The 13,730-nt window shown below is 42.8% G+C and overlaps 1 protein-coding gene across 1 annotated transcript in view; it reads left to right on the top strand.

The window, feature by feature from the left end:
- The window catches only part of RUFY1 (RUN and FYVE domain containing 1), a 63,438-nt gene that overhangs the window by 6,712 nt on the left and 42,996 nt on the right, over positions 1–13,730 (top strand). The window contains exons 2-5 of the mRNA XM_053567272.1: positions 2,462–2,635; positions 4,559–4,676; positions 7,757–7,858; positions 8,941–9,064. Coding sequence (XP_053423247.1) covers positions 2,462–2,635; positions 4,559–4,676; positions 7,757–7,858; positions 8,941–9,064 — 518 coding nt within the window. The remainder of the gene's footprint in view (positions 1–2,461; positions 2,636–4,558; positions 4,677–7,756; positions 7,859–8,940; positions 9,065–13,730) is intronic.

The raw sequence follows: 13,730 nt of genomic DNA, 5'->3' as shown, positions 1-13,730 counted from the left end.
GTTCAAGGAGTAGGGTGCCGGTCCCATATGCTGGAAGTGGTGGGTTCAAACCCAGCCCCGGCCAAAAACCAAAAAAAAAAAAAAAATGTATTATGAACTCAAAAGAAGGAATTATTATTCATATCTTAATGAGATGAATGGTATTGGTTTTTATCATTAGCATGTATCTACAGATGAACAGATGTGATTGATGGCTAAAATGTGATATATTTCAGCACCAATTTATTTTATTTATTTTTTTATTTTTATTTTTTGCAGTTTTTTGGCCGGGGCTGGGTTGAACCCGCCACCTCCAGCATACAGGGCCAGTGCCCTACTCCTTTGAGTCATAGGCGCTGCCCTATGTATTTTTTTTTTTTTTGAGACACAGTCTCACTTTATCGCCCTTGGTAGAGTGCTGTGGCGTCACAGCTCATGGCAACCTCCAATTCCTGGGCTTAGGCAATTCTCTTGCCTCAGCCTCCTGAGTACCTGGGATTACAAGCGTCTGCCACAATGCCCGGCTATTTTTTTGTTTTGCAGTTTGGCTGGGGCCAGGTTCGAACCTGCCACTCTCGGTATACGTGGCCGGTGCCCTACCCACTGAGCCACAGGCGCCGCCCTCAGCACCAAATTAGTCCCATTTTTTCTTACAGATGTCCCTGAGAAACCTGGTTCACATAAATAAGAGAAATGTACTGTTTTGTTATAGCAATGTTGCTCTTTGAAATCCTTCCAAGTTATATGCTCCAAATCACATTGATCTGGTATCAAAAATTACTTTCTGTTCTTTCGTTTTTCTTCAAAGAAATAATTGAAAATCACCTAGTTTGCAACCTAATCATGTTAAACAAATTTCTCAACTTTTGGGAAGTTACCAAAAAAAGGTTTTACTGAGACTTATCAAATGATAACTACACTTATTATTCTTTCACTTAGCACCTTGCTTACCGGGATACTCAGAACGGTCGGGGACATCTAAATAGTGCTTATTTCATTATACTTTTGCCAATACTATATTTTTTGACAAAAGGACTTTGTTTGTCAGGCACTTCAAATCTATTTCCATCAAAACCTTGAAGCTGCAGTTTTGGCTGATTTAATTTATGGAAACTGTCCATCAAGTTAATGGCACATCCTAGGGATGCACTGGAACTGGCTCAGAGCAGTTACATGGACTTGCGGGGGTGTCATGTTTAACTTTCTACCCAGTGGAGAGCTAGAGAGCACTCCTCTCCCCCAAGACCAGACTTAACTAAGTACAATAAAGCAAGGAAAAACTGGAGACTGTTTTTTTTTTTAGTTACTTGATTAATCTTCAAAGGAGGCTTCACCTCCAGTTGGAGCGTTGGATTTTCTGTACCCCTGGTCACTGCATCGAGAAGATGGGGTGGAGGTGTTAAGTAAAAACAGTGCCTGTGAAATTTGAGGATCTGGAAATTGAGCTCCTTAACATCTCTCACCATGTCTAGCCCTGGGTTAAGACTTAAGTGTATATTTATTGTGATTTGAGGACCACTAGGTTATGGAACTGGGCATGGTGCCTTTTTTTTTTTGAGACAGAGTCTCACTATGTCGCCCTGGGTAGAGTGCTGTGGTATCACAGCTCACAGCAACCTCGAACTCTTGGGCTTAAACGATTCTCTTGCCTCAGCCTCCGTTACAACACCTGGCTTGCTTTTTTTTTTTTTTCCTGTTGTAGTGGCAGGCCCCGGCTGGATTTGAACCCGCCAGCTCCGGTGTATGTAGCTGGCACCCTAACCGCTGAGCTACAGGCGCCAAGCCCATGGTGCCTTCTTTAAGTATAAATCTCTACAAATTGTTTCTGTGGTTATCTTTCCCTTCAGGGTTTCTCCCTCTTTTTGATCAGGTTTTATGATTTTTATCAAGAATTTGATTCTGGAACGCAGGGGAACAGACTTTCCTTCTGGCCCTCGGCTGCAGAGTCAGACAAAAAACTGGAGAGACAGGGCGGGGCGAGAGAACACTTCAGTCTTGGAGAGAGAACGCAAAATGGCTTTAATAAATTCCGTGGGTGTGGCCTTGAGCAGGACTTGTCCAATAGGAATCTCCAGGGGGCTGGACGCTCTTCCTGCACGCCTTCTACCTTGCGGGGGCAGGGCTTTCTGAAGTTTGCGCCCTCCCATTGGTCGGAAGTGGAATGGGGTTGCGGGAGAGACCAATCGTGGTGAGTCTTGGTAGAGCCGTCGCCGTAGCAACGCGCGGAGCCACCTGGGAGAGGCCTCTGGAGTAGGAAGCCTAGTGATTCTCTTCTGATCCAAGGCCCGGGCGGTCCAGGTGGTGCTGTGGCCTCCGGGCACCAAGGACCAGTTGACCGCGAATCCCATTTATTCGCCGGCCAGCACGTCCGCTGCCTGGACTCCTGTCTAAGCCCGTCTTTCCTCCATTGCCAACATCCGACCTCCCCACCCGGGACCACACTCAGTTCACTAACGAAGCTGTCTTTACTTTTGCCCTACAGCTTCCAAGTGCCAGATGATGGAGGAGCGTACCAACCTTATGCACATGATGAAACTCAGCATCAAGGTCTTGCTTCAGTCTGCTCTGAGCCTGGGCCGCAGCCTGGATGCGGACCATGCCCCCTTGCAGCAGTTCTTTGTAGTGATGGAGCATTGCCTCAAACACGGGCTGAAAGGTGAGCCAGAGGGGCATTCGGGAGCCTGTAAATTTGGTATAGGTGTTGGGTCAGCATTCAGTCATCCGTGCCAAACATTGTTGTGGGTGCTGGGGTAATGGTAGTGTACAGAACAGACAAGGTTCCTGCCCTCGAGAAGTGACATTCTAGAACAGCCCTGCCTGGTGGAAATGTCATGCAAACTACACAGGCAGTTTTTAATTTTTGGTAACCATGTTAATAAAAAAAGTGTATCCAAAATATATGACACATAATCAGAATTTAAACGCCTTAGTAATGAGATATTTCTGTCCTTTTCTATAGTAAGGCCTAAAAGCCCCGTGTGTTTTACACTTAGCAGCGCATCTCAGTTCAGTTCCTAGTTGCAGTAGCCATATTTCAAGTGCTTAGTAGTACATGTGGCTAGTGACTGCATTGGGCAGTGACGTTTTAGAGGACAAAACAGACAATAAAGGCAGAAACAAACATAGTTTTAGAATGCTACCAATTAGGGTGGTGCCTTTGGCTCAAAGGAGTACAGCGCCGGCCCCATATGCCAGAGGTGGTGGGTTCAAAACCAGCCCTGGCCAAAAACTGCAAAAAAAAAAAAAAAAGTAAAATGCTACCAATTAAGGGGAACAAGATGAGTTAAGTAATAGAGAATCAAGGAAGGAACTTTTCAGTCTGGATAGGAGGGGAAGATCTTTCTGAGAAGGTAAAATATGAGCCAAGACCCAAAGGAGAAGCAGCTGCCAGCTATGCAGACATTTGGGGCAAGAACATTTAGCTTAAAAACAAACAGATGTAAAGGGAAGAGGTCCTGAGTGAGACCAGCCTTGGCTTGAGGAAGACTCTAGGTAACCAAGGTGTGCTGAGAGAGAATGGGAGGAGATTCCGTCAGAGAGAACAAGCAGCTGGATGACATAGGCCCTTAAAGGTTGTGGTGAGGAGTTGGATTTTATTGTAAGTGTATTTTAAATAAAAGAGAAATGAGATCTAGCTTGCGGGTTTTCTTTTCTTTTTTTTGAAACAGAGTCTTACTATGTTGCCCTCAATAGAGTGCTGTGGTGTCACAGGTCAAACTCTTTGTCACAGGTGTCAAACTCTTGGGCTTAAGCAATTCTCTTGCCTCAGCCTCCCAAGTAGCTGGGACTACAGCGTCTGCCACAGTACCCAGTTATATTTTTGTTTAGTTTTGTTTTTTGGTTTTTTTTTTTGCAGTTTTGGCCAGGCCAGGCTTGAACCCGCCACCCCCGGTATATGGGGCCAGTGCCCTACTCTTTGAGCCACAAGTGCTGTCCCTGGGACCGAATTCAAACCCGCCAGCCTCCGAGCATGTGGCTGGCACTGTAACCATGGTGCTACGGGTGCGGAGCCTAGCTTGCTTTTTTTTTTTTCCTAGCTTGCATTTTTAAAAGAACTTCTAGCTATATGAAGAATATATTGCAAGGGTGGGGAGGTGATAACACGTAGGAACAGGGACCAATGAGGTTATTTTATTATAAAAGTATCAAACAACAAATGATGGTGATGATTTGAGAAAAATTAACCAGGAGAGAAAATGGGGAAGGATTTCACAGGTGACATTATGCGGCAACTATTTCATTCCATGGACAGTAACTACTTAGAGAAAACATGTATTAGGCATACCAGAGAAACTGTTGCCAGAGGAAGGGAGAGCTAACTTGTTACTTGGGCTTTTCCGGTCCCTAAGACTAAATCAGAAGGATTAAGCACTGGAGCTCTGCAGCTTTTGTTTGGCTTTTTTTTTTTTTTTTAAATCATAGCTATGTACATTAATGCAATCGTGGGGTACAATGTGCTGGTTTTATATACAATTTGAAATATTTTCATCATCGTTTGACTTTTGGGAGAGAGACTGTGGGTCCCTGAAGAAATTTTGCAGCCTGTTCTTGTGGATAACACTTTTGTTTTCCCTTTTAGTTAAGAAGAGTTTTATTGGCCAAAATAAATCTTTCTTTGGTCCTTTGGAGCTGGTGGAGAAACTTTGCCCAGAAGCATCAGATATAGCTACTAGTGTCAGAAATCTGCCAGAATTAAAGTGAGTGACAAGTGGTTGCATCTATTTGATGTTTTCTTTAAAAACTCCCTCTCATTTGCCCATTTCTCAATTCTTTGCTGATCAAACGTTTTCTAATTTGGAACAAACTGTAGTGTGAACTACACTCTACAACAGAGGGAGACTGTCTCAATAATAACAACAACAAAAGAAAACAGACGATTTAGACGATAGGGTGATAACGCCACACTGTAAAGGGTATTTTCAGCTTAATTAGATGAGAGGAGATTAAACTCCAGAGAGATTTCTCCCAGGATGCAAAATTCATCCTACAAGTTTCAAACAACCTTAAATGATCCACTATCCTCCCCCCAAATGTTAACTTTGTTAACATTTAATGAAAAAGTAAAAACATTGCATCTCTTTTTTTTAAGACAGATTATATTTTTACTTGTTTGAAAGTGAATCTACACCAAGAACACTGTTACCGTATAGGGAAGGGGGAATGGGAAGGTTGAAGGAGCACTGCAACTGTGTGCCTTTTAATACTTTCTGGGTGGTTTGTTTGTTTTCTTTTTTCTTTTTTTTTTGCAGTTTTTGGCCGGGGCTGGGTTTGAACCCGCCACCTCCGGCGTATGGGGCCGGTGCCCTACTCCTTTGAGCCACAGGTGCCGCCCTGTTTGTTTGTTTTCTTTGAGACAGAGCCTCAAGCTGTCTCCCTGGGTAGAGTGCCATAGCATCACAGCTCATAGCAACCTCAAACTCCTGGGCTTTGCCTCAGCCTCCTGAGTAGCTGAGACTACAGGCACCCGCCACAACACCCGGCTGAATTTTTTTGGTTGTCATTATTGTTTGGGAGGCCCAGGCTGGATTCGAACCTGCCAGCTCTGGTATATGTGGCTGGTGCCTTAGCTGCTTGAGCTACAGGTGCCGAGCCTATTTTCTGGTTTTTAAACTAAATGAAGATATTGTTGCCTATTCCAAAAAACTTCAGTGTTAAACTGTATATGCTGTTTTTGACATTTGATACTAGAGTTTAAACTTTTCTATATCCACAGCATCTATTTTTTTTTTTCCAGACAAGGTCTCACTATGTTGCCCAGGCTGATCTCAAACTGCTGGGCTCAAGTGATCCTCCTATCTTAGCCTCCTGATAAGCATCATTTTTTAAATGGCCAAATAATATTTTGTCATATAGCTAATGTGTTCAAAGCGATCTCCCCTATAGATTCTCATTATCACAAACAGTGCTGTGGTGACCATTCCCAAATGTACCTTTTGTCTCCATTCTAAGTTATTTCCTTAGGATATATTCCTAGATGTAGAATTTTAATAACCTGTTGTCATTAAATTGCCTGGTACACTAGCCACTCCCAAACCCCAGGAATTGCACATGTCAGCCTCTACTTTTCATGTCCCAACAGTAAATATCTTTTGTCTTTCTGTTTTATTTCCTCTCCTTTTTATTCTGCTTTAACATTTATTGTGTGTCTGTGTGCGTTTTCCATCATTTGTTGATGAAATTAGATTAACCTTTCTGAGCCTGGCTTCTGAATCACTGAGGGTGCATTCTGACCCTTTAGCATGCATGGTCTTTGGCCCAGAGAGCTTCCATTCATACAGGTTATTGATTACAGCCTTTCCTTTACCACTTTCTTGGATGTTACAAATGCAGTTACTTTCTTAGAACAGATTTTTTTTCTTTCTCTAACAGTTTTAAGTCTACAACTGGGAGACTTTTCTTTTCTTTTTCCTTTTTCTTTTTTTAGAGATGAGGTCTTGCTATGTTGCCCAGGCTGGAGTGCAGTGGCTGTTCACAGGTGCAGTCACACTACAGCCTTGCACATTTGGGCTCTAGTGTCCCTCCCACCTTAGCCTCCTGATAGCTGGGACTACAGGCGAGCACCACTGCACCCAGATTTTTTCTTTCTTTTAATGGTTAACATAGGCCTTTTCACAGTTGTACCTTTGAGATTGGTCATACAACTGTGAATTTACCTAACACTACTGAAAACTCTACGCTTAAAAATGGTTAAGATGATCAATTACATGTTGTGTGTAATTTGCCACAATTAAGAATAAAACATAAGGGGCGGCGCCTGTGGCTCAGTGAGCAGGGCGCCAGCCCCATATGCCGAGGGTGGTGGGTTCAAACCCGGCCCCGGCCTAACTGCAACAAAAAAAAAAAATAGCCGGGTGTTGTGGCGGGCGCCTGTAGTCCCAGCTACTCGGGAGGCTGAGGCAAGAGAATCGCCTAGGCCCAGGAGTTGGAGGTTGCTGTGAGCTGTGTGACGCCACGGCACTCTACCGAGGGCGATAAAGTGAAACTCTGTCTCTACAAAAAAAAAAAAAAAAAAAAAAAGAATAAAACATAAAATTGTACCTTTAAGCTAATTCCTTAGAAATCTCGTGAGATTTCAACACTTTATCGAGTCTGCATTAGTCTTTTTTTTTTTTGAGACAGAGTCTCACTATGTCACCCTCAGTAGAGCGTCATGGCATCATAGCTCACAGCAACCTCAAACTCTTGGGCTTACATGATTCTCTTGCCTCAGCTTCCCAGATAGGTGGGACTACAGGCACCTGCCACAACGCCCGGCTATTTTTTTTATTGTTGTTGTAGTAGTTGTCATTGTTTAGCTGACCTGGGCTGGGTACAAGCTCACCAGCCTCGGTGCATGTAGCTGGCACCGTAACTACCGTACTACCGCACCAAGCCTACATTAGTCTTTTAAAAAAATGTTTCTCCACTATACAAAATCTAATCCATTATTTCCTGGCTCCCTGTGTAATTTTATGAATATATGCAAAACATTATCTAATTGTATTTGCTCCAGAAATCAGATTCTTGTGGCTTAAATTTTTCTCCTTTTGTGTTGAAAAAAAAAAAAAATACATGCCCCAGTACAAAATTCAAATAGCGCCCAAAGGTGTGAAGTGAGTCATTTCTCTGCCTGCCCAGACTTTGCATTCCTCCCTCCATCCCAAAGCAGCTACTAGAGTATTCTCTGCATTCACAAGCAGGCAGTTTGTATGAACATGTGTATCTCAGTGGCTAACTTGAGGGTTTTATCTGTGTTGTTATGTTATGCCACAACAGTTTGACTATGTTTGAATTCCAGGACAGCTGTGGGAAGAGGCAGAGCTTGGCTTTATCTTGCACTCATGCAAAAGAAACTGGCGGATTATCTGAAAGTGCTTATAGACAGTAAACATCTCCTAAGGTATTATGTCACCTCTCTGTTCTTATCTGTTGCCTTGTAAATAATTAGAACGTAGTTCTGTAGATGATTTCATATAAAAGGAGAGTGTATAAAGCTCACAGACATTTATGACTGGTTCATTTTTGATGCTTATAACTATATGAAAAAACATAATTATTATGAAAGAAATTTTCTCTAGATCAGGGGTCCTTAAACTGCGGCCCGCGGGCCACAGGAGGCGGTGTGATTGTATTTGTTCCTGTTTTGTTTTTTTACTTCAAAATAAGATATGTGCAGTATGCATAGGAGTTTGTTCATAGTTTTTCTTTTAAACTATAGTCTGGTCCTCAATAGTCTGCGGGACAGTGAATTGGCCCCCTGTTTAAAAAGTTTGAGGACGCCTGCTCTAGCCTCTGATAATTTACAAGGAAAAACTTTTTTTTTTTTTTTTTTTTGAGACAGAGTCTCACTATGTAGCCCTCAGTAGAGTGATCTGGCATCACAGCTCACAGCAACCTCAAATCCTTGGGCTCAAGCAGTTCTCTTGCCTCAGCCTCCTGAGTGGCTGGAACTACAGGCGCCTGCCACAGCATCTGGCTATTTTTAAAGACTGGGTCTTGCTCCAGCTCAGGCTAGTCTCAAACTCCTGAGCTTAGGCAATCCACCTGCCTTGTCCTCCCAGAGTGCTGGGATTACAGGCGTGAACGACTGCGGCTGGCCCTGGAATCCCATTCCTGTTTACATGACTGTCATTGTAGAAGTGGTTCATGTCAATACAGAAGAGAAGCCACCGAGACACAGGTGGGGCAGAGTGATGGTCAGAAATGCAGTTGCCAAGAAGTGATGAGAATGGCTGGGGTCCAGGGCCTAGACAAGGGAGTTAACCTCAGGAGGAGGGGAGAGCCCATTCCAAGCCACAGGAAGAGGAAAGGGGACCGAAGAAATAGCAGCACTTGAAGCAGTGGAGAGCAATAAAAAGGAAGGAAGGAAATTCATACCAAATCTCTCTGGCTCTAGGGTGAAGTTGAAAAGGTAGCGAGGGTGGGGCAAAGGAGGAGTAAAAGTATTTCTAAGCCTGTGTCTGTCCTGTCCGTCTCTTGCAGTGAGTTCTATGAGCCAGAGGCATTAATGATGGAGGAGGAAGGGACGGTGATTGTTGGCCTGCTGGTGGGACTCAATGTTCTTGATGCCAATCTCTGCTTAAAAGGAGAGGACTTGGATTCTCAGGTAAAATGGAATTTTGGCTCTAGATAGAATACCTTCAGTAGGCCAGGAGTGTTACAGAGCAGGTGCAGATAAAAAAAGGGGGCAGCTGGCCAAGAGTGGAGAACTGAGCAAGGTGGTATGCTGGGGCGGAGGGGAGCAGACGGGGGAGGTCTCAGGGAAAGGTGAAGAAGTGGTGTGGCAGGAGCACTCACAAGCTTCACTTGTTGGGAAACAGGCTGTCTCCTTGGCTAGAACTTAGGATGTGCTCAGTGGGGGCAGTGAAGGTGGAGGCTGGGCCCAGTTGTTAGGTCATCGATGCCAGGCTAAAGGGGTTAGCTTGTATATGTATTGCTTGAACTTTGGGAGCTGTTGGAGGTTCTAAGCTGTATACTGAAATGATGAGGCCTGGGTTTGAGAAAGATCAATCTAGCAGCCATTCAGGTGAGAGCTAGAAGTGGCCAAGAATAGGCACAGCAAAAACATTGAGAAGACTAATCTAGAAGTTCCAAGAAGTTGGATGGTAAGTGATAAGATAGGAGAGATTGGGGAAGTCATGTTAATAAAATGCTCACAAAGGAGAGTAAGCAGTAAGGGATAGAACACCCTGTGGAGAGGCACAGGTCCCTTGCAATGGGCTTTCCCCATGTATGGGAGCTGGTGATCAGGGCTGAGGCCTGAGCTGCTGGTGGCAGGGACTGCAGGTGTCTGCAGGGAGCAGAGACTCTGACCTGTCTTGCATCTGTACCCTCTGGAAGCTACGGCTGGGCCTCAACCCAGCCTCCTTCCTGCTACCTGTCTGGACCTAAAAAAGCTAAATTTTCCCTCATACCTCCATATCCAGGTCAACATTTTTTGTTACTTCTCCTCCCTTTTATAAAAAAAATTGTTTTTGCATATTGAAACTTTTTTCAAAAAAAATACAGGGAAGTATTTTTGAAACTAAACATCACACATATTCTTATTACATCAAGACAGTTATTTGCTGTTACATTTTTCAGCACTTGAACAAAGGCTGCATGTATGTATTTGCATATTTTAGAGTGAGGTGTTTGGCATTTTCTTCTTTTACTAAGCCAAAATATGATTATTCTCCTAGCATTCTGGGAGGCCGAGGCAGGTAGATTGCCTGAGCTCAGGAGTTCAAGGCCAACCTAAGCAACAGCGAGACTCCCATCTCTTTAAAAAAAAAAGCTAGCTGGGCATTGTGGTGGGCGCCTGAAGTCCCAGCTACTTGGAAGGCCAAGGCAAGAGGATCACTTGAGCCCAAGAGACTGAGGTTGCGGTGAGCTATGATGCCACAGCACTCTACCCAGAGCAACAAAGTGAGACTCTGGTTCAACAACAGCAACAAAAATAAACAAACCAAACTACGATTATTAGTCTAAGTACACCATTTTGTAATCTTTTAAAATTTCACAGTATGTCCCACAGAGCTCTTAATGACAATAGAGGTAGATATAAACTACTGTAATTGGTATTCTCTTTTTTTCTTTATTGAAACAGTCTCTCTCTGTTACCCCACTAGAGTACAGTGGCATCATCATAGCTCCCTTCAACCTCAAATTCCGGGACTAAAGCTGTCCTTCTACCTCAGCCTGCCGAGTAACGGGAACTGTAGGCACACGCATGCCACCACACCCCGCTAACTTTTTCTGTTTTTAGCAGAGACAGGGATGCACAGTGCCGCTTGGGCTGGTCCAGTACTCCTGGCTTCAAGCTATCCTTCTGCCTCAGCCTCCTTAAGTGTTAGGATTGCAGGTGTGAGCCACCATACCCAGCCCCTGTTTTTTTGTTTTTTTCTTTTTTGAGATAGGGTTTCCCAGGCTGGAGTGCAGTGGTATAATCATAGCTCACTGCAGCCTTGAACTCCTGGGCTCAAGTGATCCTCCTGCCTCAGCCTCCATAGTAACAGAACTACAAGTGCTTACCACAGGTGCTCAGCTAATTTTTTTTTTAATTCTTTTTTTTTTTTTGAGGCAGAGTCTTATTACGTCACCCTTGGTAGAGTGCCGTGGCATCACAGCTCACAGCTACTTCAAACTCTTGGGGTTAAGTGATTCTCTTGCCTCAGCCTCCCAAGTAGCTAGGATTACAGTTGTTCCAGTTGTCCTTGTTTAGCAGGCCCAGGCCAGGCTCGAACCCACCAGCCTCAGTGCATGTGGCTGGTACTGTAACCACATGCTACAGGCCCTGAGCCATAATTTTTTATTTTTTGTGGACATAAGGTCTCACTATGTTGCCCAGGCGGGTCTCAAACTCCAGACCTCAAGGGATCCTCTCAGCTTGGCTTCTCAAACTGCTGGGATTACAGCCGTAAGCCACCATGCCTAGCCAGTATTCCTTTTTTGTTTTTTTGTTTTTTTTGGAGAGAGTCTCACTTTGTCACACTCAGTAGAGTGCCATGGGCCAGTATTCCATTTTTTTTTTTTTTTTTGTGGTTTTTTTGGCCAGGGCTGGGTTTGAACCCGCCACCTCCGGCATATGAGACCGGCGCCCTACTCCTTGAGCCACAGGCGCCACTCCCAGTATTCCATTTTTTAACGTACTAAAATTTAACCAATACTTTATTATAGATTAATATGGTTGTTTCTATTTTATAACAACAATATTATTAACATCCTTAAAGTTCTTTGCATTCTTGTCCATTTATTTCTTTAAGATAATTTTTGGATTACTGTGTCAAAGTACATACATTCTACATTTTGATAGATCCTGTAAAATTGACCCCAAGGTCTTCCATTGTGCAGGGCCACTGACAGCCTGAGGCCCTGCCCACGAGAACGCATTTCTTCTTGCTGACACTGAATGTGACACACATTCTTTGTCTCTTTCAATCTGATAAGACAACTCATCACTTCAAGTTTTTAAGTGTTTTTTTATGTTTTATTTGCCACTGGAGGGTCAGCATTTGTGACCTTTTCATATCCTTTGCTCATTTTTTCTGAGTTTTCTTTTTCCACTTCTTTGTCATAGAGTAAGGATATTGACCCTTTATCAATATCTGTTTCTGATTTTGTAGGGGTGGTGTGATTTATTTTATTTTTGAGACAGAGTCTCAAGCTGTTCCCCTGGGTAGAGTGTCGTGGCATCATTGCTCATAGCAGTCTCCAACTCTTGGGCTCAAGCAATCATCTTGCCTCAGTTTCTCTATTTTTAATAGAGATCGGGTGTTGCTTTTTGCTCAGGCTGGTCTCAAACTCGTGAGCTCAAGCAATCCACCCACATCAGCCTCCAAGAGAGCTAGGATTACAGGCATGAGCCATCATGGCCGGCCTTTTGATGTTTACTTTATAGCTTTGAAGGTGCCTTCCCACCTAAAAACTAACCTAATTTTTTAAATCAGATATGTATTTTTCAAATTTAAATAATCTGGCATTTGTTTTGACATGATATAAAGTGGGAATCTAGATTATATTTATAAATAAACCAATTTTCTCATATAATTTAATATTATAAATATTTTTTAATAATTTGAAATGCTGCCTTATATGTGAAATATCCCTAGTATGCTTAGTTTATTTTTAGATTCTTCTCTTTGTTTTCTGAATCTCTTCATCCCTATTTCAGTAGCACATTCTTTTATTTATTAGATCCACGTAGTATGTTCTGCACACCGGTGGTTAACCTCCTACCTACTGTGTTATATTCTGTTTTAAATAGTTCTAGGCTGTTCATTTTACTAGATGAACTTCAACATCATTTTGGTGAATTCCAAAATAAAAGCTCTATTACGATTTTTGTTAAGTACTAGATATGTTAGTGAGCAGTCTAGTATAATCCTATCTTGACCAGCAGTGTGTTTAGGATGTCACCATGAGATATGAATGTTTGCTCTTGATGTCTCATGTTTAGAAATACTGTCCTGCCCCAGTTTACTTGGTGGTTCTATTAGAAATACACATTTAGTGCTGTCCTGTACCTTTTCTGGCATCTATGGGCATGTTGTGTCAATTAATTCCTGGGTTTCCCATTGCAGCATTATCCACGCATTCCTAAAGTAAACCCTACTTGGTCATTGTATAACCCTGGATTTCATATGTTCATGGTTTATTTGGAAATTTTGTGTGCCTGCTTATGGGTGGAACTATTCTGAATTTTCTTTTCTGTAGTATCTTTGCCACTTTTCATTGTCAAGTTATGTTAACCTGGCTCAGCACCCATAGCTCAGTGGTTAAGCGCACTGGCCATATACACCTGGGCTGGGGCCTAGTAAACAACAATGGCAACTATAACAAAAAAATTGCCAGGCACCTGTAGTCCCAGCTACTTGGGAGGCTGAGGCAAGAGAATCACTTAAGTCCAAGAGTTTGAGATTGCTGTGAGCTGTGAGCCGTGACACCACAGCACTCCACCAAGGGCAACGTAGTAAGACTCTGTCTCAAAAAAAAAAAAAAAAGAAAGAAAAAGACTATATTAACCTCATAAAATAAACTGGAAAATACTGTTTTTCATGTTTTCCAACAAAGGTTACGAGAGAAGGAATTATTTTTTCTTTGACGATTTGCTAGAACTTATTGATATGACTGCTTCATTCCTGTGCCTTTTTGGGGTCTTAGTTCTTTGACTACTTTTATTTTTGCCTCATTTTTGATCAGTTTATTGGTTTCCTAAGTTTTAGGAAAATTTTTTAGGCATTTATATATTTTTTTTCTAGAAATCATTTTCTTCAGATCTGTTAAGCTAGAGT

The sequence above is a fragment of the Nycticebus coucang genome, chromosome 17 (genome assembly GCF_027406575.1).
Source record: "Nycticebus coucang isolate mNycCou1 chromosome 17, mNycCou1.pri, whole genome shotgun sequence".
Classification (NCBI taxonomy): domain Eukaryota; kingdom Metazoa; phylum Chordata; class Mammalia; order Primates; family Lorisidae; genus Nycticebus; species Nycticebus coucang.
Note: the sequence above shows the minus strand (reverse complement) of the source record. Positions and strands in the feature narration are given on the sequence as shown.